The 23,098-nt window shown below is 37.4% G+C and overlaps 2 protein-coding genes across 3 annotated transcripts; both read left to right on the top strand.

Moving 5' to 3' along the window:
- The first annotated feature begins 666 nt into the window (after positions 1 to 666).
- On the top strand, positions 667 to 2,782 carry LOC107723705 (suppressor of cytokine signaling 4-like). The gene is made up of 2 exons (XM_016532418.1): positions 667 to 775; positions 1,632 to 2,782. The coding sequence occupies exons 1-2, from the start codon at positions 667 to 669 to the stop codon at positions 2,780 to 2,782; spliced, it is 1,260 nt and encodes a 419-aa protein (XP_016387904.1).
- A 2,734-nt stretch (positions 2,783 to 5,516) lies between these two features.
- LOC107723624 (WD repeat and HMG-box DNA-binding protein 1-like) lies at positions 5,517 to 23,072 on the top strand. 2 transcript variants are annotated; one of them, XM_016532335.1, is made up of 26 exons: positions 5,517 to 5,611; positions 7,407 to 7,527; positions 7,658 to 7,769; positions 7,950 to 8,101; positions 9,242 to 9,353; positions 9,599 to 9,649; positions 10,085 to 10,180; positions 10,342 to 10,434; positions 10,644 to 10,750; positions 10,945 to 11,098; positions 12,553 to 12,757; positions 12,877 to 13,049; positions 13,157 to 13,341; positions 13,975 to 14,216; positions 16,694 to 16,831; positions 17,882 to 18,038; positions 18,143 to 18,257; positions 18,500 to 18,631; positions 18,885 to 19,084; positions 19,472 to 19,596; positions 19,876 to 19,932; positions 20,214 to 20,245; positions 20,361 to 20,528; positions 20,835 to 20,974; positions 21,654 to 21,789; positions 22,579 to 23,072. In XM_016532335.1, the coding sequence occupies exons 2-26, from the start codon at positions 7,451 to 7,453 to the stop codon at positions 22,741 to 22,743; spliced, it is 3,324 nt and encodes a 1,107-aa protein (XP_016387821.1). In that variant the 5' UTR covers positions 5,517 to 5,611; positions 7,407 to 7,450; the 3' UTR covers positions 22,744 to 23,072. The 2 variants fall into 2 exon arrangements, with proteins under 2 accessions (XP_016387821.1, XP_016387828.1); XM_016532342.1 differs by having other exon boundaries at positions 5,528 to 5,611; positions 7,410 to 7,527.
- Positions 23,073 to 23,098: the final 26 nt, after the last annotated feature.

Raw genomic sequence — 23,098 nt, 5'->3', positions numbered from 1 at the left:
CATAATGAATTATTGAATTTATTTTATAATCCATTTTGCAGGCCGGAAATGCATGATATTACTCTTGATATTTGATACTTTCTGGGTGATACCAAGAATGGACTCCATGACCAGCATCTGAAATGGGTGTCAAAAATTGCCTTTGTGCTTGCAGATGTTTGCCGGATGTTCCCAAATTAAAGTAGGACACATATCAATCAATAAATCAATGAAGTAGAGCTCTCAGTGTCTGTTCAGAGATTTCCCATTTCCTTCCTAACAAGGTTGCCCTCGTAAATAGATGTCCGTTATTATTGACTAACTACATTTAGCTCATTGATTCATTGATGGTCAGTCAAAGTTCACAGTAAGAGCTAATACATTTTAAAAGCTTTTAATGTTGTGGGCTTGTGGCTTATTTAAGGGATAGACACATTTTTGCACTTATTTTGCAAGTAAAAAAAGCCTATAATAATATAACAGCTATAATAGATATGATAGCCTAATACTGATATAGATTATACATCGTATACTCATTTAAAATTCTCAATGTCATTTCTTCAGGACAGCATATTCATCGTTGGATATGATAGGTTAACTGTCCATTGACAAAAGTACCCCTTCCGTCCAGTGAAGGGCAAGTATTCCTCTGAGGAATTGATACTTGAGAGGTTTTAAATAGGAGGGATGTGCTTCCTCCCTTCAGTTCATGCCGAGCTCTCACTGCACAAACTCCAGGCATGGAATAATTCATCACTCCTCTGTGAGGACATCAGATTTTCCATCCATTCTGAAGGTAGGATACATTTGGATTTCATTCATATAAAAGATATTGAAAAGGTAGAGTTTTTTTGTCTATTAGTTGTTATATTGTATCTGTCTGTTACTTGTATATAGTTGTGATATGCAGTTATATACAAAGTATAGAAGTATATCCTTAACACAGATGATCTGTATATAACGTATAACGTTTGATACAGTTTTACAAACTTTAGTTTTACAAACTTTACATTTTTTTATTATTAAATGTAATGTTTACTTAAATTTGAAAAACCACTTTAAATGTTAGTTATTTATTATTTTTATTTATTTAAAAATTGCATAAACATATACTGCACACACACAAAATATACATTACACAAATAGAAGTAATTTTATATAATGCATATCATGTTTTGTTAATTAATGTATGAATAGAAAAATTTTGATAATGCATATTGTATTTAGGTAGTTCTATTTTTTTCAAATTAATAAATGTAAAATATTTTTAAATTAAATTTGAAACAAAAAAATACTAAATGTAAATTGAATTAAGTAGATTAAAATAACTAAATTAAGTCAATTATTATTTTAATAATGTTGTTTCCTGGAACACTTTCTTCTTTCTCATTTTTCATATAAAATAATGTGTTCCTCTAATTTAAAACATATGAATAGAATTATGTTCATTTCCTGAAAAATCAACATAAAAATTTTATTTGGTACTGTAGTCAGTTATGAATAGTCTGTGCATAAATATATGCTGTATTCGTTAATTTTGTTATAAGGTATGCCTTGTACTATAATAGCATTAATACTATTAGTATTCTTCATATTTTTCTTTGCCAGTCTTGATTTATTTTTCAATTCTGTGCAGCACTTTTCCAAAAAAGGGCCTGCAGCAATGTCAGAGAGGAAGGCCAAAAACTCGGATACACGGCCCAAGAACCTGCGGAGCTGGAGCGCTGATAGTTACATCTGCAGTATTAAAAAACGCTCCCGTGGGTCACACCATGAGACAGCGTCCAGAGGGGAAGAGGGGGAAGGAACGGACGACCAGACTGTACGCTCTGCTTCTTGTCCCCGGAGACGTCGAGAGCGAAAGTGCAGCTGCACGATCCCTGGAGAAACGGATCCGGCCTCTCCTTGCAGGAAAGCCCTGTCCCGCCGGTCTCTGAGGCAGAAGTTTCAAGACGCCGTCGGCCAGTGTCTCCCTCTTCGCAATCACTACCACCATCACCACCAGTCTGGTTCCTCACGTCCATTCTCCGTCCTTCTTTGGTCCAAACGGAAGATTCATGTGTCCGACCTCATGGAGGACAAGTGCCCATTTTCTCCGAAATCCGAATTGGCTCAGTGTTGGCATCTGATCAAGAAACATGGCACTCACACCAAACCTTCTTTAAGCATCGAAACCGAACCCAAAGGTCCCTTGTTATCCTCTTCTCCTCCAAAGCTCATTTCATGGGAAGAGATCAGCTCTACTGGGGCTTCTAGTCTGGATGACTGGGATCCGTCTTTTGCACATGGAGACACTCAGTGCTGCGCCCCCACTGACTACATCCTGGTTCCTGATCTGCTTCAGATCAACAACAGCCCTTGTTATTGGGGTGTCCTGGATCGTTTCGAAGCTGAGCAGCTTTTGGAAGGGCAACCAGAGGGGACCTTTCTGCTCCGAGACTCTGCCCAGGATGAATACCTCTTCTCGGTTAGCTTCAGACGCTATAGCCGCTCCCTCCATGCTCGAATAGAGCAAAACGGAAAGCGCTTTAGCTTTGATGGTCGTGACCCTTGTATGTACAGAGATCCCAGTGTCACGGGCCTGTTGAAGCACTACAGTGACCCGGCCACATGCCTATTTTTTGAGCCTCTTCTCTCTCGCCCACTACCTAGGAACTTTCCTTTCTCTCTGCAGCACATGTGCAGAGCGGTCATCTGTAGCTGTACAACATATCAGGGCATTGACGCCTTGCCTTTACCCTACAGTTTGAGACACTTCCTTAGGCAATACCACTATAGATGTAATGGAGCGTGTGCTGTTTGAAAACTGTGACAGAAATGAGACAAAACTCCATGTTGCTTGATTTGACAGATTGAAAGGCACAATAAATGTATTCAACACACAATATGGTGGAGGTAGTTACCATGCAACACAAAAACACTTTATGTTTCTAATGCAATTTTGTGAAAACCGAAGATATGCAGGACATCAGTTGACATTTCTATACTATTAATTTTGTTTTTTGGCAGATTTTCTACTAGGCTATGTGAATTTGATTTGTCTTTTTATTGTTTTGTATTTCTCATCTGTTAATACTTTATTTACTTTTGTATGCATTATAAAGTTCTGTGCCCTAGATCTTCATGATAAAACAGTAAATTAATTGAATTTATTAACCCTTTTCCCATTTTTGGCATTCTCAGAAGCGGAAGTCGTCATAATCGATTAAACTTCAAAAGTGGTGAACAGGAGATGACGGCAAAACATTTTGTATTCCCATTTACGCTAAATCCACTACACCGTTTCCATGATTTTCTAAAAGAAGGAAAAAATGTTGTTTAAAGGGTTAGTTCACCCAAAATGTAAATTCTGTCATTAATTACTCACCCCCATGTCGTTTCAAACCCGTAAGACCTTCGTTCATCTTCGGAACACAAATTAAGATATTTTTGATGGAATCTGAGAGCTTTCTGACCCTGCATAGACAGCAACGCAACTGAAATGTTCCCAAGTCCAGAAACGTAGCAAGGAGATCTGTAAAATATCCATGTGACATCAGTGGTTCAACCGCAATTATACGAAGCTACAAGTATACTTTTTGTGCGCAAAAGAAAAAAAATAACGACTTTATTCAACAATTGGTCTCCTCCACATCACCCTGGTGCCATTTTGGAGAGTATCCGCTGGACTTAAACAACGTATGCTGTTCTGTGTCAGCTGCGTCACGCCGTATCTGTTTCCTACGTTTGTTTGAAATGACATGAGGGTGAGTAATTAATGACAGAATTTACATTTTTGGGTGAACTAACCCTTTAAAGCAGTCAGAAGAGAGAATTTGCCGCCACTTCCTTTGCTGTTTTTTGGAACACTCTCACAGCAGTGTTTGTTTTTTGTAATTTACCGCCAAGTGAATAAGCTGTAACACAAAGTATAGCATTATAAATGTATATTATTATTTTTTTTTAAATATGATAAACTACTACTAGATTTGCCATGTTAATACCTGTGCAAACGCGTCATGACACGGTCATGACATTTCTTTCATGATATGAATGTTGTTTCATCTAATGGCAGTTTTTCCTATTGTAGTACTGATCAGATAGCACCTAGATGGCAGACGTGTAAAACTGACTTGACACTTTCTAACTGCTAGATTATCTGTCTTGTATTTTAGAACTAAACAGTGCCTAAACCGTTTTTGTTTGAGTTGCAAAACCTTGTCAATATATTATTATTTGATAGATCTGTCCAGTATAACCAAGCAGTATGGAAGCAATTCAACCAAATATTGTAGTTACACATTTTCAATAAAAAACAAGCAATAGAGTCAACCAGTTAAACTGAGATTGATTTGTTTCACTGTGCTATACCAAGTCTCCTCTCAGATTATGTTTGATCACAAGCGTCTACTGTGTGACAATCTGGGGTTCATTGAAGTACATAGAAAAAATGAATTGAATGGCATATATTGAAAAGATTAAAAGTGAGATGTTCTCACTTTTAACAAAATGTGGAATGATCCTCTCTTACAACTTAGATTTAGTTATTAGAAATATTATGATGATTTAGCTAAAGGTCATTGTCTTTAGTACATTTACTACATGTGCTCACCTTGGAAAACTCAATAGACTGAGAAAGGAACCATTACTATTGATCTGCCAAACCCACTGATGTTAAATATTAATGTTCCTGAGATGATCAAATCTGCTTTATGAATTTAAAGTGGACCATCTTTATCTTGAGCTTATACATTTATAGCGTATACCTTTGTGAAATATTGTAAGAATTTAGGCAAATGTTGCATTAATAATTAGAAAAATACAGACAAATTTTATACTATTGATTTCTGTTGTTGCTTTATTTATTTTTTCCCCCTAATTCTCACAGAAATCTTTCTGCATTTTTAGATTTTCAATAAGGCATAATAAATTTTTTTCTTGTTAAACTGTTTTGCTCGTGGGGGCCATTGGCTGTCACAATTTAGGTGATTTCAGATTTTACTATGCTTTTGGGGACGTTTGGTCTCTGCAATGTAGTCAAATCTGTACACACATTTACAAACATAAGGACAGAAACTAAATGATGCAGAAATGACATGCCCCAATGTGGCCATTAATCTTATCATCATAATATTTGGTGTTGCATTTCAGTCTACAAGCAGATACAAGAGCTGCTTCCTGGATTACATATCAGATTGTTCAGCAAACAGACAATGAGGATAATTTGTCTATTCTCTTGCAGAGGACTAAACGTACAACCCCAGGCTATATCACATTATTGATGCGTATGTCTCATATCAGACAGTTTTGCTGCAGGCAGTTCCATTTGTTTGTTGTTTGTTAAGAACGACAACATTATTTTTTACATGCACCTCGAACATTTTAAAATAATAGTAACCATTAAAAATGACTGACTGACTGATTCATTTATAATAATAAATAATTATTTTTAGTTTATTTTTAATGTAGAATTAATGTATCTGTAACGTCAAGACACGTCAGACGTAGGGTGGGACTAATACTCTGACTCAGCCAATGACTTTTGAGAAAAGTTGTACAGTCCGTCCCACTTTTAAACGTCACTGTGGTCAGCGCGGGAGATGTGAGCGAGTGTGTGGCGCTGAATATTGAGAATAACCGCCGAACTAAAGCTGTAAGTAACTTACTGCTTGATTAATATATGTATGCAACATATGTCGCTGCGTTGTTATTCGATTATATTTGATTATTGTGACACATGTAGTCATTTGAAGACTTGTGTTTTTATTCCGCGGTTGTTGATGATTTTGCTTGTAAAGTAACTTAGCTGACGTAGCGGCACATATGCACCTCTTTGTGCTTAAAAGATTAAGTTATTTGTCTAAACTTGGGATAAAATTTGCTTACTTTTAGTGAAGGCTCTCTATGTTTGCATCACAAACCAGTTACACAAACCAGACATAATTACATTTTTTGTTGAGAACAGTGTCTTTTGTACACCTGATCATAGACATTCTTTTCCTTGATACTTCATTTTGAGAAGTTAACTGTGTGTGTGTGTGTGATTGATCTCGTGAATTAGCTAATTTTACTATACAAATATTTTTTAATTGGATGTTAAAGTTTATATGGGAATATTACATGACACGCTGATCCTTTAACAATGCATTGGCGCAAAAAACGCACACCTTTTGGACAAATCTGCCACAAATATTTGGACAAATGTGCCACAAAAGTGCCACAAATACTGCCTAAACAAAATACAGATTTTGTGCACTTTATTTGCTGTACCAATATTTTAAATTGGCCTTTGAACTTAGCTTTATTGCATGGCAAAAAAAAAGTGTTACCTTGCCAAAGCACTGACAGCCCACTGATCTAATGGCGTTGTTGAGCGCTCCAGATGCAAACTTTGCATGCAGCAGTCAGGCAGCAATTGACAGCACTCTGATCTAGTGGCATACAGGCATCGTCAGATTGACAGTACTCTAGCCCAATAATGTTGGGGGATCCAGTGGGGGCGGCAGTCATATTTCAGGGTGACCGTGCCACTCTTTATCACAACCCTGCTAAAAGTGCCAGTACGTGCGCTCATTGGCACCCCTTCAGCTGGTGGCGCCCTAGGCGACCGTCTGGCTGGCCTATGCCTAGAAACGGCCCTGGGTATAACTGTGATAATTTTAACTACAGTCAAACCAAAATTTATTCAGACACCTTCAACATTTCTCACATTATCACAGTTTATTAGCTATAATTTAGAAAATGGTAATAAAATATGACAAGAACTCCGAGCTAAACTGTGTCAGAACAAATTCATCTTGATAATGTCAGATAACTTTGATAGAAAGGTATGTAATGGATTACAACCAACCAAAACTTATTAAGCTGTTAAATTTAAGTACAAAATTAGATAATACCAATTTAGGTCAACCAATTACCAAGCAATGCTTCATATTGTTCGGTCTGTGGTGTAAAAAGGCTGCATTAGTAATTAAAGAAAAAACACTTAAGCAAAACGTGGTCAGGTCAAAGTGTCTGAATGATTTTTAGTCCCAAATTTGTATAAATTTTACTGGTAGTGAAGAATTTTTGGGTATAATATGTCACAGTTTACTTTATTTTGCTATCCTCACTTTACATAAATGAACTTTAGTGTCCTGCACCCACTAGTAAAAAAAAAAAAATTCAGAACATTATATCTGGGGTCTGAATAATTTTTGGTTTAACTGTATATTTTATAGGTAACTTAATTATTTGAAAAAAATTATTATAGTTATTATCTGAAGTATTATTTAAAATAATTATTTGAACTTGATACAGAGTATAGCAGGAGAAATTCATTTTAATGTATTCAAATTGGAAGGTGCATATTCCTGTATATTAAATAGTTAATTCCAAATATAAAACTATTTATGTAACATATTTATATTTATAATTCTATAAATATTTATGTTTACTAATTTTACCAGCAGACATTTTCTGTCCTGTTTCTGATTGTCCTCCTGAGAGCATCATGCCGTGTGAAAGGAAGCCCATGCGTTACGGTCACTCAGAAGGCCACACTGATGTCTGCTTTGATGATGAGGGAAAGTAAGTAACGTCTTTTGAGATCACTCGCGTACCTTTGATTTCAGACTTAACAACTGGGAAATAATAAGATGCCTGTTGTTGATGTTGACCATAATATGTATTGTTTCAAACACCTTATGATGTGTCCTAGGTGTATAGTGACCTGTGGGAGTGACGGTGATGTCCGCATATGGGAAAGTCTAGATGATGACGATCCCAAGTCCATAAATGTTGGGGAGAAGGTCTATTCTGTAGCATTGAAGGTAAGTTAACATTTGTTTGTGTGTGTGTGTGTGTGTGTTTTACAGTCTATTATAATAATATAATCACATTAATAATGCTACAGCGAGTTTTTCCAGTTAAACATCTGAAAATGGCCAATTAAATCAGAATCCTGTTAATTTTACTGTTATTTAAATGTCAGTGTTTATTTTTCCCTACAGAATGGAAAGTTAGTTACAGCAGTTTCCAACAACACCGTTCAGATTCACACTTTCCCAGAGGGAGATCCAGATGGCATTCTCACTCGATTCACCACCAACGCAAACCACGTCACCTTCAACAACAGTGGGTCAAGAGTGGCTGCAGGCTCAAGGTATGACTTGCTTTCAGTCCTTGTCCTCCTACATTTGTGTTGTAAAGCATGTGTATGTTTCAGGGTGACCATATATTATCCTCTATTTCTCAGACATATAAGATAAGAACAGATCAGGTCCCCCTCGAAAATGAGATGGAGCATCTCAAGGGGCTTTCCCTTTAATAAAACTCAAATTCATATAAGTCGAACAGGTATATTTGTAGCAGTAGCCAACAATACATTGAATGGGTCAAAATTATCGATTTTTCTTTTATGCCAAAAATCATTAGGATATTAAGTAAAGGTCATGTTCCATGAAGGTATTTTGTAAATTTCCTACCGTAAATATATCAAAACTCAATTTTTGTTTAGTAATATGCATTGCTAAGAACTTAATTTGGACAACTTTGAAGGCTATTTGCTCAATATTTAGATTTTTTTTTGCACCCTCAGATTCCAGATTTTCAAATAGTTGTATCTCGACCACATATTGTCCTATCCTAACAAACCATACATCAATGGAAAGCTTATTTATTTAGCTTTCAGATGTATAAATATCAATTTGAAAAAATTACCCTTATGACTGGTTTTGTGGTCCAGGGTCACATATTTGGTAGTAATGACTGAAAAGTCACAATACAACATGCATGGTTTTATATGAATTTTTAGTCGGTTTATTAGTTACAATCAGTGTCAAAAAAATCTCATGGATCATTAATATGTGTTAAATATTGTTTAATATTATAATTTAAAAGTATTGTTTAATACGCCCATCTCTGTGCTTTTGACCGATGTCAATGTGAAAATGAAGCCACTTCGATTGTTTTATGATTAGTTGTAGTTGGCTAAATGGCCGTTTTCTGGATGTATGGATTGTTTTAAGCGGATACATCATGGATGAAGGCAGCGAGCATGTCACAGCATTGATTGAGCAGTTTTATCCTGCTGCCGATGCTTGAATATTGATGCAGGCGGCACTGGCAGCTGAGCTCCAAACAGGTTATTTGATTTTTTTTTTTTCTTCCTGTAGAGGTCGGAAATGAGTTTTCATTTATTTCCCCACTTCAGATCAGAAAGATCTGCAGCGCCAATATGAGTCTCTGCTGGGCTGAAAATGGTGGAGAATGAAGGCGCTAATTTTGGCATTCTGTTTTCCAGTGACTTTATTGTGAAGATTGTGGAGGTGGTGGACAGCAGTCAGCAGAAGACCCTTCGTGGACATGACGCTCCCGTCCTCAGTGTGGCTCTTGACACTTCTGATGAGTTCCTTGTGAGTGTCATGGTTCCTTTTAATGGTCAGCTGTTATTTCTGAATGTGGCCGAATGAAGTTCATGAATTAGTTCACAGTTTCATATTTATTGCACACATTACCATTTACCATTTCTTGCATACATTATCATTTGCGGTATAAGGTGTTTTTTAATGTTTAACATCTGATGAGTATTTATCTATTAAATATTATGTTTTGGGTCATAATTAGTCATTTGTATAATGCTGATGTCACTTCCTGACAGGCTTCCTCCAGCTGTGATGGATCAGTTACTGTGTGGTCTATTGAGTCACAGGTATGAGGCCTCGTCAGTTGTTAATACAATGGAAAAACATGTACAATGGTGTCCAAAAGTCAGCGAGCACTAGAGAAAACGCTTCTTTATTACATTCTTTATTTTTTATTACAAGTTATACTTTCAGTATAATTGAAATTACGTATTTAAATCAACTGAATTCAAACTTGATTTTTAATTTCAGAATTTTAAAATTTTAAAAATTGATTTAAAAAAACAATTTTATTTAAATTAATTCCAAGAAAGAATAATAAAAACCAAGGATACTACAATTTTTGTTAATTTTATCTCAGATTTTTTTTTGTTCTAAAATTTTAAATAATAAAAAAAAAGTTTAAAATTGGATCCCACATGTTCAGTGTGATCTCAGACTTTTTCAACCCCTCTGTATTTTAGATCTGATGTTGAGCTCATGAATCCTGTTGTGTGTTTTAGACTCAAGTAGCTCAATGGAAAATTCTCCAGAAGTCGAGTGATGTGAGCAATGCCAAATCTCTCTGTAGGCTTGCATGGCAGCCTCATTCTGGAAAGGTATTGACAATTTCACGTTTTATATAAGGCCCATTCAGATTTCAAAATCTCTTTGGTTGCTTCCTGTGTAAGTGCTTTATGAGCACATATGTAACTCCCCTCACCAGTTTCTTACAACAGTCATGACATTTAAGATTTTTATTTGATGTATGTGCTTGTAGCTGCTTGCCGTACCGGTGGACTTGACCGTTCAATTGTATGACAGAAACACATGGACACATGTCAGCACGCTCTGTGATGACCTCATCACACAGGTCAGTAGAAAACAACAATGGAACAGTTAAGAGCAATATAATTAGAAAAAGGTCATTTATAGATTGTGGAAACCTTTATTAGCATTACAACTGTGTATTAACCTTTTGCTTACTGTATCAGGTGAGATAATGTGCTGAGTGGTTAAAGTTTTGCATTATATTGCAGTGCATTGTTATGAGTAATTCTTGCCGAATCGTTCTCTTCCCAGGTTGTTAATGTTGTAGTCTGGTCGCCGTGTGGGAAGTTTCTGGCTGCAGGAACAGTTGGTGGAAACCTGTTGATTTGGGATGTAGAGGCCAAACTGTGTATCGAGAGGTTAAATTCACATCTTAAAATTATTGAAGATTTTGGTGTTGACAGAATTGTCATTATTGCTTTATACATAATATAACTGTACACAATATTGTGTGTTTTTACGGATGTTTCTAGAAAGGAAGTCATGCTACTAGGTATTTCAGACTATACAGTATGTGCAGTGATGTTGAAGATGTTGATCTTGTACATTACAGACAGAAACACGAGAAAGGGTTCACTGTGTGTGGTATGGCGTGGCATCCCTCAGGGGGCCGGATCGCTTACACTGACACCGAGGGCTGCCTCGGGCTCCTGGAAGGCGTGTCGTCCTCGTCGCCATCCTCTTCCTCTACTGTCCAAAGCACCAAGGTCAGTCATCCCTTCAGGCTCTCGTCTTTTTCTTCTCGATCATACTGTGCCAGAAATGGCATCACCAGTGCTATTCAAGTCATGATGGATGTATATGTATTATGTATCTTTAGGTGACCTTTATGTGCCTGTATCTGCTGCTTGATTATTATTGAAAATACTAACATCATTCTTTGTCTGTATATATGTTAATAGTATTGTTAAATATGAAAACACTAAATACTAGGGCTGGGCGATATGGCAAAAAAATAATAATCTTTTTTTTTTTTTTTTGACCAATTCTCGATTTGAACGGTTTTCTAGTCAACTTGAAAATGTAACTACAACATAATTCAAGTAACTTTTTCGTTATTAACCCTCTAGTTAAAGAAAATTCTATTCCAAGTGCACCACACATGAAGTTGTCAACGTGATGTAAATGTTAAACAAATCACTTGTTAAATATCTTTGCAGAAAAGATGCATGAACTACAACTACATCTTGCATGCTTTCAGGCTCTATCTCACGCTCTCACTCTGCCCATGTAAATCTCACGCCAAATTGGCAATCCTGCTTGTGATATGAAACAAAGTCTCAGCTTTCAAATTTTGGAAGTTTTAATACGAAATTCAACCAATAAATACAGTTTTAGCGCACTTAATGTGGCGTAATTCATTGTAGCCAGAGCTCTCAGAAGTTCCAAACAAACCAGTGCTGGCAATACATTTGACTTTTTCAGTTAAATAAATGTCATAATTTTGCTATATATTTATGGTCCTTCGCAGAGAGCACGTCACATGTAAGCGGTTAATCACGTGCGGTTGGATCATGCTTTTCTCTTTACTGTTATCATTGGCATTTGTCAAAGTGTCTAATTATAACATTTGGTAATATTTCTAATTTATAAGAAATAAAATCGTGGCAAAACATTAAATTCGAATTAATCGATAAAATCGGAAAAATCGACCAGCCCTACTAAATACATATAGGTCTAATAATAATAATAATAATATATAATAATATTGAATTTTTACACCAGTTCATGTTCATTCAAATGGTTAGAAGTATTATAATGTCACATTTACATATTCATACTAAAACATGCATGAAGTTCTGTTTAGTTAAAGGCAGAGTGAGTGATTTCTGGTAGCCAATGTTGATATTTGAAATCACCAAAACAAACACGCCCCTACCCCAAAAGGGTCTTGCCCCTATTTTGATAGCTCCGCCCCACATCCCATGCACTGAACGCGCTCTCATCCACATCACGAGTAGACACGCCCCTTATTGCTGATTGGCTACAAGTTTGTTTTGCGATTTGGCCCGAATCAGTTTTATAAAGTGTTTTTGAAAAATCACTTACTATGCCTTTAAGCGTTATATAATACCTGTTCATAGCAAATATTACTAGGGCTGCATGATTTGGGGAAAACTTTAATTGTGATTTGTTTTTGTTTTTCTCTGATGACTTTTAGGCCACTGCAGCTAAAGAAAAAAATGACTATGATGACCTGTTTGATGAGGATGATGACCGGATGCTAGATGAGGGCATGAGTGACTCGCGGTCTCCGGTGAAGAAACCCGTCATGGAGGAGGATGACGACGACGATGACCTCATGCCTGCCACGGGCAGACCACGGAACAGAGGGTCCTTCCTGGATGACGATGACAATTCTCAAGGTATGAGCGTCTCCGTAAAGCAAGTAGTGCAGGCAGTTACTTCAAGTCAAGAATATTATTAGTAGTGAAAGAGTGACTAAAGCTCTTCAATTAATGGTCAGATGTTTGTGTCTCTCAAGATCCAGGCTCTGTAAAACTGGATGGAGTTCCAGAGGAGGATGGCAGCAGTGCTATTCTTCCTGCTGTGGGTCCTGCAGTGTCCCGTCCCATATACGAGGGTCCCATGCCCACACAACCCCAAAGGGCTTTCCAGGCAGGATCCACCCCAGTGCACCTCATGCATCGCTTTATGGTGAGGAAGAACCATAGCTGTTGTCGATGCAGTAAATATTTGGAAATCTGGATGTGATTTGTTTAATTATGAGAAGGTCTTGTAAAGTTCCTTATGTTCTTTCTCAGGTGTGGAACTCTGTGGGTATCGTTCGTGGCTATAACGATGATCAGGACAACGCCATTGATGTGGAGTTTCACGATACTGCCATCCATCATGCCATGCACCTCACAAACACCCTGGGCCACACCATGGCTGATCTATCCCAGGAGGCCGTGCTGCTGGCCTGTGAGGGAACTGATGAGCTTGCCAGGTACAAGATCTTAGTTTTAATAATTGAGGTCATTTCTTTCATTTCTTTAGTTTGGACATTTTTAGTGAATTTAGAGTTAATTTGTATTCAACAGGGCTGCTTTCATAGTAATCAGATTACCGTCAGCAGCAGCTGATGTGAACCTGGCTCTGTAGTTTCCCATTTGTCCTCAACCACTTGCTCTTGTTTACGAAGCAAATTTGCACTTTGCCTCCATTTTTATTTGCAGAACTACTAATCCAGTAGAAATCCGGTAGTAAATTATCTGCCTGTGAATTAAAAATTACAAAAGTAAAATTACAGTAGGTGTCATAGAAGTGGTATTTCATTTGGGATTTTTGGACACTTGGAAATGTAATTCCAAATGGATTTTTGGAAATGTGTTGTTACATAATCATACCCTGAAACTTGTTGATTTGTATTAATGTAATTTTCCAATGAGCCAATTCCTTAAACATAATCAAAAAAATATTTACATGTAGAAAACTGACATATCAAAGCTATAAAGAGCTCTTTAATCGACAACCAGAACTGAATAAGAGAATGTTCACTTATCTACATCTTTACTTTTCTTTTGTACATGTCTCTTTGTCACTATTTTCTCTCTCTCTCTCTCTCTCTCTCTCTCAACAGTAAGATCCAGTGTTTGCATTTCTCATGCTGGGACACTCATAAGGACTGGATAGTGGATCTTCCTAAAGGAGAGGATGTTTGTGCGTTGTGTTTGGGTCAGGGCTGGGCTGCAGTGGCCACCAGTGCTCTGATGGTCAGGCTGTTCTCTATTGGTGGAGTGCAGAAGGAGATCTTCAGCCTGCCTGGAGCTGTTGTCTGCATGGCAGGACACGGAGAGCAGCTCCTCATCATGTATCACAGAGGTACTGATACGTGCCACTCTACTTTCGGTACAAGCACTGGTTTCAATGCAATGCGCAATGTTCTGAACAACCAGAAGCCTTAACTAAATGTATAATCAGGTTTTTTTTTTTTTTACATGCTAATGCTTATAATTTGTTTGCAATTCAGACATATTTAACTTTTTAGTTTTGACAAGGCTCCAGACTCATTCTTCCCACTGGTCGCTCTTTTGCGGCTAGCTTTCTCAGTTGGTCGCACGAGCACATGATTTGGTCGCAATTTTTTTTTTTTTGTGCTACAACATGGAATTAATCAATGCATGCTGATGAACTTTTTCATAGTTTATAGTTATATGGAAACGAAAGTGGTTAACATTCTACCCATTCTTTTTCATTAGTAGTATTATTTGTGATTTAAATTTTGTGAACGGGAGTTCCTCTTTTGCTGTGTTATAAGCCAGGCTTTGGGTGCTTTCACTTTCGAATTTGTGATCTTGTCACGTTTTACAAGAAAAGATAATTGTCTGTTTTGCTTACATACATCTACACACCTTTCACTTTTTTAAGACTAAAACAAAAAATGGATTCATTGTTATTCACGATTAAAGGGGTGCTAAATTGCTGCTAAAAAGAACATTATTTTGTGTATTTGCTGTAATGAAATGTTAATGCGGTTTAAGGTTCAAAAAACACATTATTTTCCACATACTGTACATTATTGTTTCTCCTCTATGCCCCGCCTTTCTGAAACGCGTCGATTTTTACAAAGCTCATCGGTCTGAAAAGCGAGGTGTGCTATGATTGGCCGCATTCCTCAAGCGTGTGACGGAAATGTTACGCCCCTACCATACGGTGATGGCGTGTCCCAGCCGGAGCGACGAGACAAAAACATTAAAACCCATTATAAATGAGGCATTTGTTGCATCCAGTGGGGACATAATTACGGATTATAATGACTTATACTGTCTTTTTACGCGTTGTGTTGCATCGCTTCACGTAAACATAAAACCATGTCTGCATTTGTGATCGGAGAAATGACAAACAACAAGCGCTACTCTACACTGCTCAAAACTCGCATTTGAATCATCAGTGGCAAATTCCTGAGTGTCTCAAATGGTCCAACATCCTAGACAGAATACGAGAATGTTCCTCCAATAACCTATTACAATGCTCCATGCTGTTAAAATTTCTTGATCGCATACTTTCTTCATAAACTGTCACACAAGCGTTTAGATCTGTGAAATATCTCTGTACATTGTTACACTAACATCTAATGCAGTGCAACAAAATCATATAATTTAATATAAAATGTTCCTTAAACATCTTGGAATTCGCAGGATAATAGTGTTGCATTCTACACCACAGAACAAGTTCTCACAGAACAACTCACTCACGCTCTCTCACACAATGTCGCTCTCTTTCACGCAAAGTTTCGGCCTCTCTCGCGTATGGTCGCTCTCTTTCTCTTTTTGACACTTTCTGTCAGACACTCGGTCTCTCTCGCGCACTGTCGCTTTCTGTCAGACACTCGGTTTTATTAACAAAAACGAATAAGATGAGGCATGGCACACACCACATGCTACCAACTAATAAATTACAGAACGTTTAGCAAACACTGAGGAATCAAATTTAAAAAAATAAATAAATAAAAGAGCCTTCACAGCGTAACGTGAGGTAAACGGCAAAGATAACAAGCTTTTCAAAATGAAAACAAAAAGAAAAGTAAAACTAAACTTGCTGTCGGTGACAGTGCTTGCATGTTTTTTTTTCCCCCCACAAGAATACCAACGTGTTCACCTTCTCTGGTTTAAGAAGCGGTCTTTTACTTTACTTTAGCTTGAAAACCATCTATCGTTTCCTCCATTTTTCCCACGCGCACCTTCACACTCGTGCTGACGCGGTGAGTATAAACCAGGCTCTACACTCATAGTGCTGTGCAGTTCAAACGAGTAGTGCGGTTTCGTTATGCTTTCAGTTTCGTTTGCTGTTTGATGTTTCTCATATGCAATAGAAATGGCAGCGCTTATGAGTTGAATAACGCAGTGGTCACGCCAGTGCAACGAGAGTGAGGAATGGCCGGCGGGCTTGAGAACGGCGCGGCCGGCGGATTCGACGGAGCGGCCGGCGGGCTAGAGTGAGGAACAGCCGGCAGGCTTGAGAACGGCGCAGCCGGCGAATTCGATGAAGGAGCGGCCGGCGGGCTTGCGGCAATCACATGTGCCGACCCCGGGCTGGACTCCGCTTCATCCACGGTGACGCGGTGAGTATAAACCAGGCTCTACACTCATAGTGCTGTGCAGTTCAAACGAGTAGTGCGGTTTCGTTATGCTTTCAGTTTCGTTTGCTGTTTGATGTTTCTCATATGCAATAGAAATGGCAGCGCTTATGAGTTGAATAACGCAGTGGTCACGCCAGTGCAACCGCACACAAAATGTAGTCGCACAGGCAGAAAAAATGGTCGCAGTCTGGAGAACCCTGTTTGTCATGTGTGTCATCAGGTACTGGGTTTGATGGAGATCAGGCCCTTGGCATACAGCTGCTCCAGCTCGGGAGCAAGAGAAGACAGGTCATACATGGAGAACCACTGCCTCTCTCACGGAAGTCCTACCTGGCATGGATGGGCTTCAGTGCAGAGGGTGAGTCACAGTATTCTCTTCCTGTTCTTTGATAGTTAAGGAAATGGAAAAAAGAACAAAACAGCCTGCAGAATTTTTTGAAATATTAACTTCAATTTCCTGATAGTTACACCATGCTATGTACACTACTGTTAAGAAGTTTAGGATCAGTAAGTTTTATTTTTTTTATTTTTTTTAAAGCAGAGATGCATAAATTGATCAAAAGTTCCAGAAAAGCTATTTATAATGTTACAAAAGATTTCTATTTCAAATAAATGCTGTTCTTTTAATTCATTCAGAGAATCATAAAAAAATTATTACAATTTCCACAAAAATGTTAAGCAGCACAGCTGTTTTCAGCATTGATAATACTAAGAAATGTTTCTTGAGCACCAAATATGCATATAAGAATGATTTCTGAAGAATCATGTGACACAAGACTATAGTAATGGCTGCTGAAAATTCAGCTTTGCCGTCATAGGAATCAGTTACAGGAATTAGTGCTCAGTTAGAAAAGTTACTTTAAATTGTAATTATATGTCTCAATATAATTGTTTTTTTTTTTTTAACATGAAATAAATCTTACTGACCACACACTTTTGAACTGTTATTTATGCATACATATGTGACCCTGGACCACAAAACCAGTCAAGGGTCAAAATCTGGAATCTGAGAGTGCATACAAATCAAAATATTGAGAAAATCGCCTTGAAAGTTGTCCAAATGAAGTCCTTAGCAATGCGTATTACTAATCAAAAATTAGGTTTTGATATATTTACAGTAGGAAATTTACAAAATATCTTTATGGAACATGATCTTTTCTGAATATCCTAATGATTTTTGGCTTAAAAGAAAAATTAAAACCCATACAATGTATTGTTGCTATTGCTGCAAATATATCCGTGCTATTTAAGACTGGTTTTGTGGTCCAGGGTCTCATATGGCCTCAAAGCTAATAGACATGGACTAAAAGCTACAAACCTGTGATTTTTATGTTTTCTTTTTTTCTTCCTTTTTCTAGTTAATTAGTAAATGACAGATGAAGGTTTATAATAATTAATTTTTTTCCAGGAACCCCATGCTGTATTGACTCTGAGGGTGTTGTACGTATGCTGAACCGGACCCTGAGGAACACGTGGACTCCTGTCTGTAACACCAGAGACAGCTGCAAGAGCAAATCAGACCATTACTGGGTTGTTGGGGTTCATGAGAATCCACAGCAGCTCAGGTGCGTCTTTCTCCTTGCATTCATTTTCCTTGATTCACAAATGTCAAATCAATCCAAATTGAAATTTCCAAGCAGCCAATGAAACTCCTCATCCTCTCTCTCAGGTGTATCCCATGTAAAGGGTCACGTTTCCCACCCACCCTACCTCGCCCTGCTGTGGCCGTCCTGCCCTTTAACCTGCCTTATTGCCAGACCACCACAGAGAAAGGCCAAATGGAGGTATGAGATAAATCTGAAGAAATATGTTCTCTTTTATTCCCTTGTGCTATTTTATTTTATTTTATTTTATTCCATGTAGTATTATTGTTGCTGACCTACACTGAAAGTCAGATGTGCCCATCCCTATCTTGGCAGTCCATCGCTTTTCTGATTTGCTTTATCAAATGAGTTTTGTTTTGTTTGTTTGTTTTTTGTAACTGTGCAGCTGAATAAGACACTAACGCTCTGTTTATGTTTTGTAGGAGCAATACTGGCGGTCCATGCTCTTTCATAACCACTATGGCTTTCTGTCATCCAGTGGTTATGAAATTGACAGCGAGGGTCAGTCTCAGGCTGAGAAAGAGCAGCAGGAACTGCTAATGAAGATGTTCGCTGTAAGTCATTCACGTGGCCAGAACAGGAAGTTAAAGACTGGTTAAATTCAGTTGCATATGCCTGGATCGAATTTCACTGTGTGATTTCTTTAAAACGATTCTGGAATGTCATAAATCAAAACTCCACTTTGATGAATGTGCATCATTTTCTGGCATAGCTGGCACATGTGATCAGATTAGTTTTTATTTGAACTGTCCTTCTACTCCTCTCATAATTTTGTATGCTGTTTGTTTTCTGTTTGTGTGGCGGCAGCTGTCGTGTAAACTCGAGCGAGAATTCCGGTGCGTGGAGCTGGCTGAGATGATGACTCACAGCGTTGTGACGCTCGCCATCCGTTACGCGTCTCGTTCCAGACGCATGGCACTGGCACAGAGACTCAGTGAACTCGCCCTGGAAAAGGCCAATCAGTTTCAAGAGGAGGAGCTGGAAGAAGAAGAGCCAGCCTATCAGAGGTTAGCATGGAATTCTGGGTAATATTAATATGTATTGTTTTGATTAAAGTTCTTTCAGTGCCACTGCAGCTTCTTAAAAATTATTATTTCTTTCTACTATAGCTTCAGGCCTAGAAAAATCATAAAAACTCTTGAAGTTGTGTGTTTTAAATGTTATACATTTCAATAGTGAATACTTTTTTTTTTTTTTTGTAGTTCTGCTACGCTTTAAAATACATACACTGCATTGTGAGTGCAATGTCTTTGAAATAATTTTAAAAGTCATTTTCAGAAATAACAATGGAAATTGATTGACCAGAAGTTGTGGGAATTCTGAATCAAATAAAAAATAGTTGAAAATGTTAATGCCGATGTAGAGTATCATGTTTTGTTTCTGTATGTTTATAGAGGATCCCGTCAGATGAGCACCAGACAAGCACAAGTAGAGAATGGCTGTGAGGAGGAGGAGGAGGAAGATTATCTACAAGAGGAGCAAATGGATGCAGAAGAGTCAACAGAGACCAGGAAGCAAAGTAAATATGCTAGTTTTTCCTCCATACTTGTATCTGAAAATTACAGTATGTTCAAGTATATTAAACCACATGCTCTTTGCATATCAGTTATATATTGTTTGATATTTAAAATTAAAGTCTTTTCTTTATTGACACTCCTATCTGTGCACATGTTTTCAGCACAAGTCTCAATTTCTGCAGTAGACATAGCTATAAGATTAAGAAATGCACTTTTTTAATTGAATTTGATTTTTAAATTTTTGATTTGGTTTTTGATATGAACATATTTTGACTATCCAGGTTTAAATCCATTCAAAAAAGGAGGAAAATCACCTGAAAGGCCTTCTCCTAAACCAAGTGAGTAGAATATAAAAATAGAATATAAAGAAAATTTCAATAAATGAAGAAATCGAATATAAAAAATAGTAAAAAAAAAAACTAAAGGGGGAAAAAAGAATTTGGCAGTTGTTCATTTTTGATGATCAAATTGCAGCTTTGTTTTTTTTCTACATTAGAAATAATGTTAACTTCTTGTTCAAATTGATTTAATTTTTCAAATGACTTTTTGAGTGGCACAAATGGGCCGCCATTATATATGAGTGTCTGCTGACAATTAAAATTGTGCTTGTGTGTCACAGTGAGCAGAGAAGGACGTGTAAACCCTTTTAAGGTTAGAATTACACAATTTTTAATTACATTAAGCTCCTTTTAAGTTTTGTTTTTCAAAAATATTGGTAAGCATTTTTACTTTTACAATGTATAACAATATATATTTAAATGTGCAGGTGTCCGGTGCAGGAAAGCCGTCAAGTTCATCAGCTGGTCAGTCCAGAACAACTAACGTTTTGGACAGCATGACAATGTCCAGCAGAAAACCCACACCTCTCGGCGGCACATCAAAACAGGGCAAAGCCCCAGTCCTGAAGCCCCTGGCACCCAAACCCAAGTCCAAGGTACAGTGTGTTGCTCAAATACAAATGTTCTCCAGTCCTGTAGGGTCACACACCCTGTCTGACCCCATAAAACTCACTCTCAGCTTTGCCTGCCAGGGATGACCTGGTTATCTAGGATCCTTTCCTCCAGAATGTTTAGTTCTGATGGTAAAACATTTGTTCAAGTGAAATGTCAGAGGTGTGTCTATTGGAATAAGCAACATTATGTTCTTTAGCCAATGTGCTAGACACAAAAATCTCATCTTGTACATAACAGATCTTTAGATGTTTTGAGTCAGTGGTAATTTGCTAGACCCTGTTTTTCAGACCCAGGCCACTCTGCTGCAGATGAGTGCCTCTAAAGGAAACCGTAAAAAACTGGAGGACAGTCAAACGGAAGCAGAGAAAGTGAAACCAGCCCCTGCAGCTACACCTCCAGCATCAGTGGAGAATATTGAAAACAGAAAGTAAGAGAGAGAACTATCTTTAATTGTAATGATGTAAGAACATCAAATCATTTAACTTTCAAAATGAAAGTATTTCATGTCAGCAGCCATCATACTAATTATATTAAATTTTGGGATGCACCATATATGTATGATTACTTTTTTATCACCTTTAAACCTTTTTGTCACCTTTACATATTAATATATGAGAGCAATACTGTAATAAAACTATTTTTCAAGGACAAAGGCTGTTAGTTAAGCTCTAGTTAGTGCCAGTCAAACATTTTATATGAAGTGAAATACAGGCATATACTATAAAATATAGGAAGATTTGCAGTCGGGCATAAATAAAGAGTGTTATTTGAATAAAAGAAATTGGCCATGATACAGTGTTCCAATATTAGTTCGTCACATCAATGCTGATAATATAATATTTTTTTTGTGATTGATCAGTGTTTAATTTCAGTAGTTGTGCACATTTTATTTGTTTTTATTACATAGTGTATATATTTATTTCACTGTACCAGCAAAATAATTTAGTATTTTTAATGAATTATTTTTAAGAACCTGTGATAATGCTGAAAGGTCAATTAAATTAGATTTATAGTCATTATTTTATATAGTCATTGGCAGATGACTGATCATTCTTTTTAGTGGTTTGTTTACAGTCTTGTCTGTAACTATAATTTACTTGCTTTAGGCTGAAAACTGGCTTTCAGCTGTGGCTTGAGGATAATAGGAAGAGCATTCTCGCTGACAATCCTGACTTTGAAGAAATGGATGTTATCAAGCAAGGCATGGGGCGTTTCCGCACTCTTTCAGCAGAGGAAAGACTGGTAAGACATTTCATTCTTATTGCATGTGACATATTTAATCCACAATTGTTTACTAATTATTCAAGTAAAGTCTTCAGACTATTATTAAATCCAGGAAGGTTACCTAGGAATTTCTGTTTTCTTGCACGTGTATTGGTTATGTAACAGATTTCATTCATGCACTTGTTTTTTTCCCCCCTTAGTTCAATTTCCTCTATTTTTAATATGCTCTTAAAGCTCTAAGCCAATTTATCCATGACAACACTGTTCATTAGCAAATATCCTCATGTTTTCTGATCTCCACTTACCTGTGTATGTGTGTGGGCTTTCCAAACACTCATGCTCTCCTGTATGAACAATCTGTTCGTGACCCCGCACCCACAGGGCCACTCAGTGCAAGGCAGAATGACTCTTCTCACACACCAGCCTGGAGGGGGAATGGTTAGGACGCCTGTTGCTCTGGAAACCCGGGCTGGGGGTGTGTGCCGCACTCATTGATCTTATGTTAATGACATGGGGGTGGCTTCAGGCGCTGAAAGAGTGCGATACAATGATGAATGGTGTGCAGTGTGAGGGTGGGGGAACGTGCAGAAAGGGTCCCGGTGCTCATATGTGAAATGGGTCCGATGACTCATCATGGTCGTCTGTATATGTTCGCTGCTTTTGTTTATTTGAACCGTGAACAAATGTATCTGGGTTGGCGGCAGTGGTGGCCGGTCAATTCTAATTATAATATCAGGCTTATTTGACCATTTATTGCTTGTGTAATTTTGCATGAATGTACATAAATCCATCTTATCTTTCATTCAGAACTGGACAGAGAGAGCAAAGGGCGACTCTGACCCCAAGAAACGAAAGCGTGAAGATGAAGGACAAGTAAATGACCAAATGGAGTCGGATGAGGGCAGCGCCAAAAAGAAAAAGCCACTGGATACTTCGGCTAAACTCTCTGCGTTTGCATTTAACAAAGAATAGTACTTGACATAAATTAGTTTAATGCTTATGTAATTTTTACATTTTATTTTAATATTGATTGGGGGAAACATTTTTTAAGTTTTCTTTTTTTCCATTATTTACTGTAATTCTCTGACCTCTCATTCTGGCTGCTCATTTGTGATCCACTCATTCTCCATACATTTTCTCAAGTTTGAGCTCTTTTGAAAGCACTGTGTCTCTTCATTAGCATTTGAAATGAATACAAGTCTCTTTAAGCAATTTGCAATATGGCAAGATGGTTAATAAAAAGGTCTCTTATTATGCTTTGGATGGTTTGTACATATACTTTGTGTGGTTTTGTATTGTATGTAAAACAAATAATCATAATAAAAGA

The sequence above is a fragment of the Sinocyclocheilus rhinocerous genome, unplaced genomic scaffold (assembly GCF_001515625.1).
Source record: "Sinocyclocheilus rhinocerous isolate Xijiao unplaced genomic scaffold, SAMN03320098_v1.1 scaffold283, whole genome shotgun sequence".
NCBI lineage: Eukaryota > Metazoa > Chordata > Actinopteri > Cypriniformes > Cyprinidae > Sinocyclocheilus > Sinocyclocheilus rhinocerous.
This window is presented reverse-complemented; position numbering and strand designations above follow the sequence as displayed.

Coding starts and splice junctions, on each gene's coding strand:
- LOC107723624 (XM_016532335.1), top strand. CDS start 7,451: ATGCCGTGTGAAAGGAAGCCCATGCGTTACGGTCACTCAGAAGGCCAC. Junction 12,758..12,876: donor TGACGATGACAATTCTCAAG/GTATGAGCGTCT, acceptor GTGTCTCTCAAG/ATCCAGGCTCTGTAAAACTG. Junction 13,342..13,974: donor GGAACTGATGAGCTTGCCAG/GTACAAGATCTT, acceptor CTCTCTCAACAG/TAAGATCCAGTGTTTGCATT.
- LOC107723705 (XM_016532418.1), top strand. CDS start 667: ATGTGCTTCCTCCCTTCAGTTCATGCCGAGCTCTCACTGCACAAACTC. Junction 776..1,631: donor ATTTTCCATCCATTCTGAAG/GTAGGATACATT, acceptor TTTCCAAAAAAG/GGCCTGCAGCAATGTCAGAG.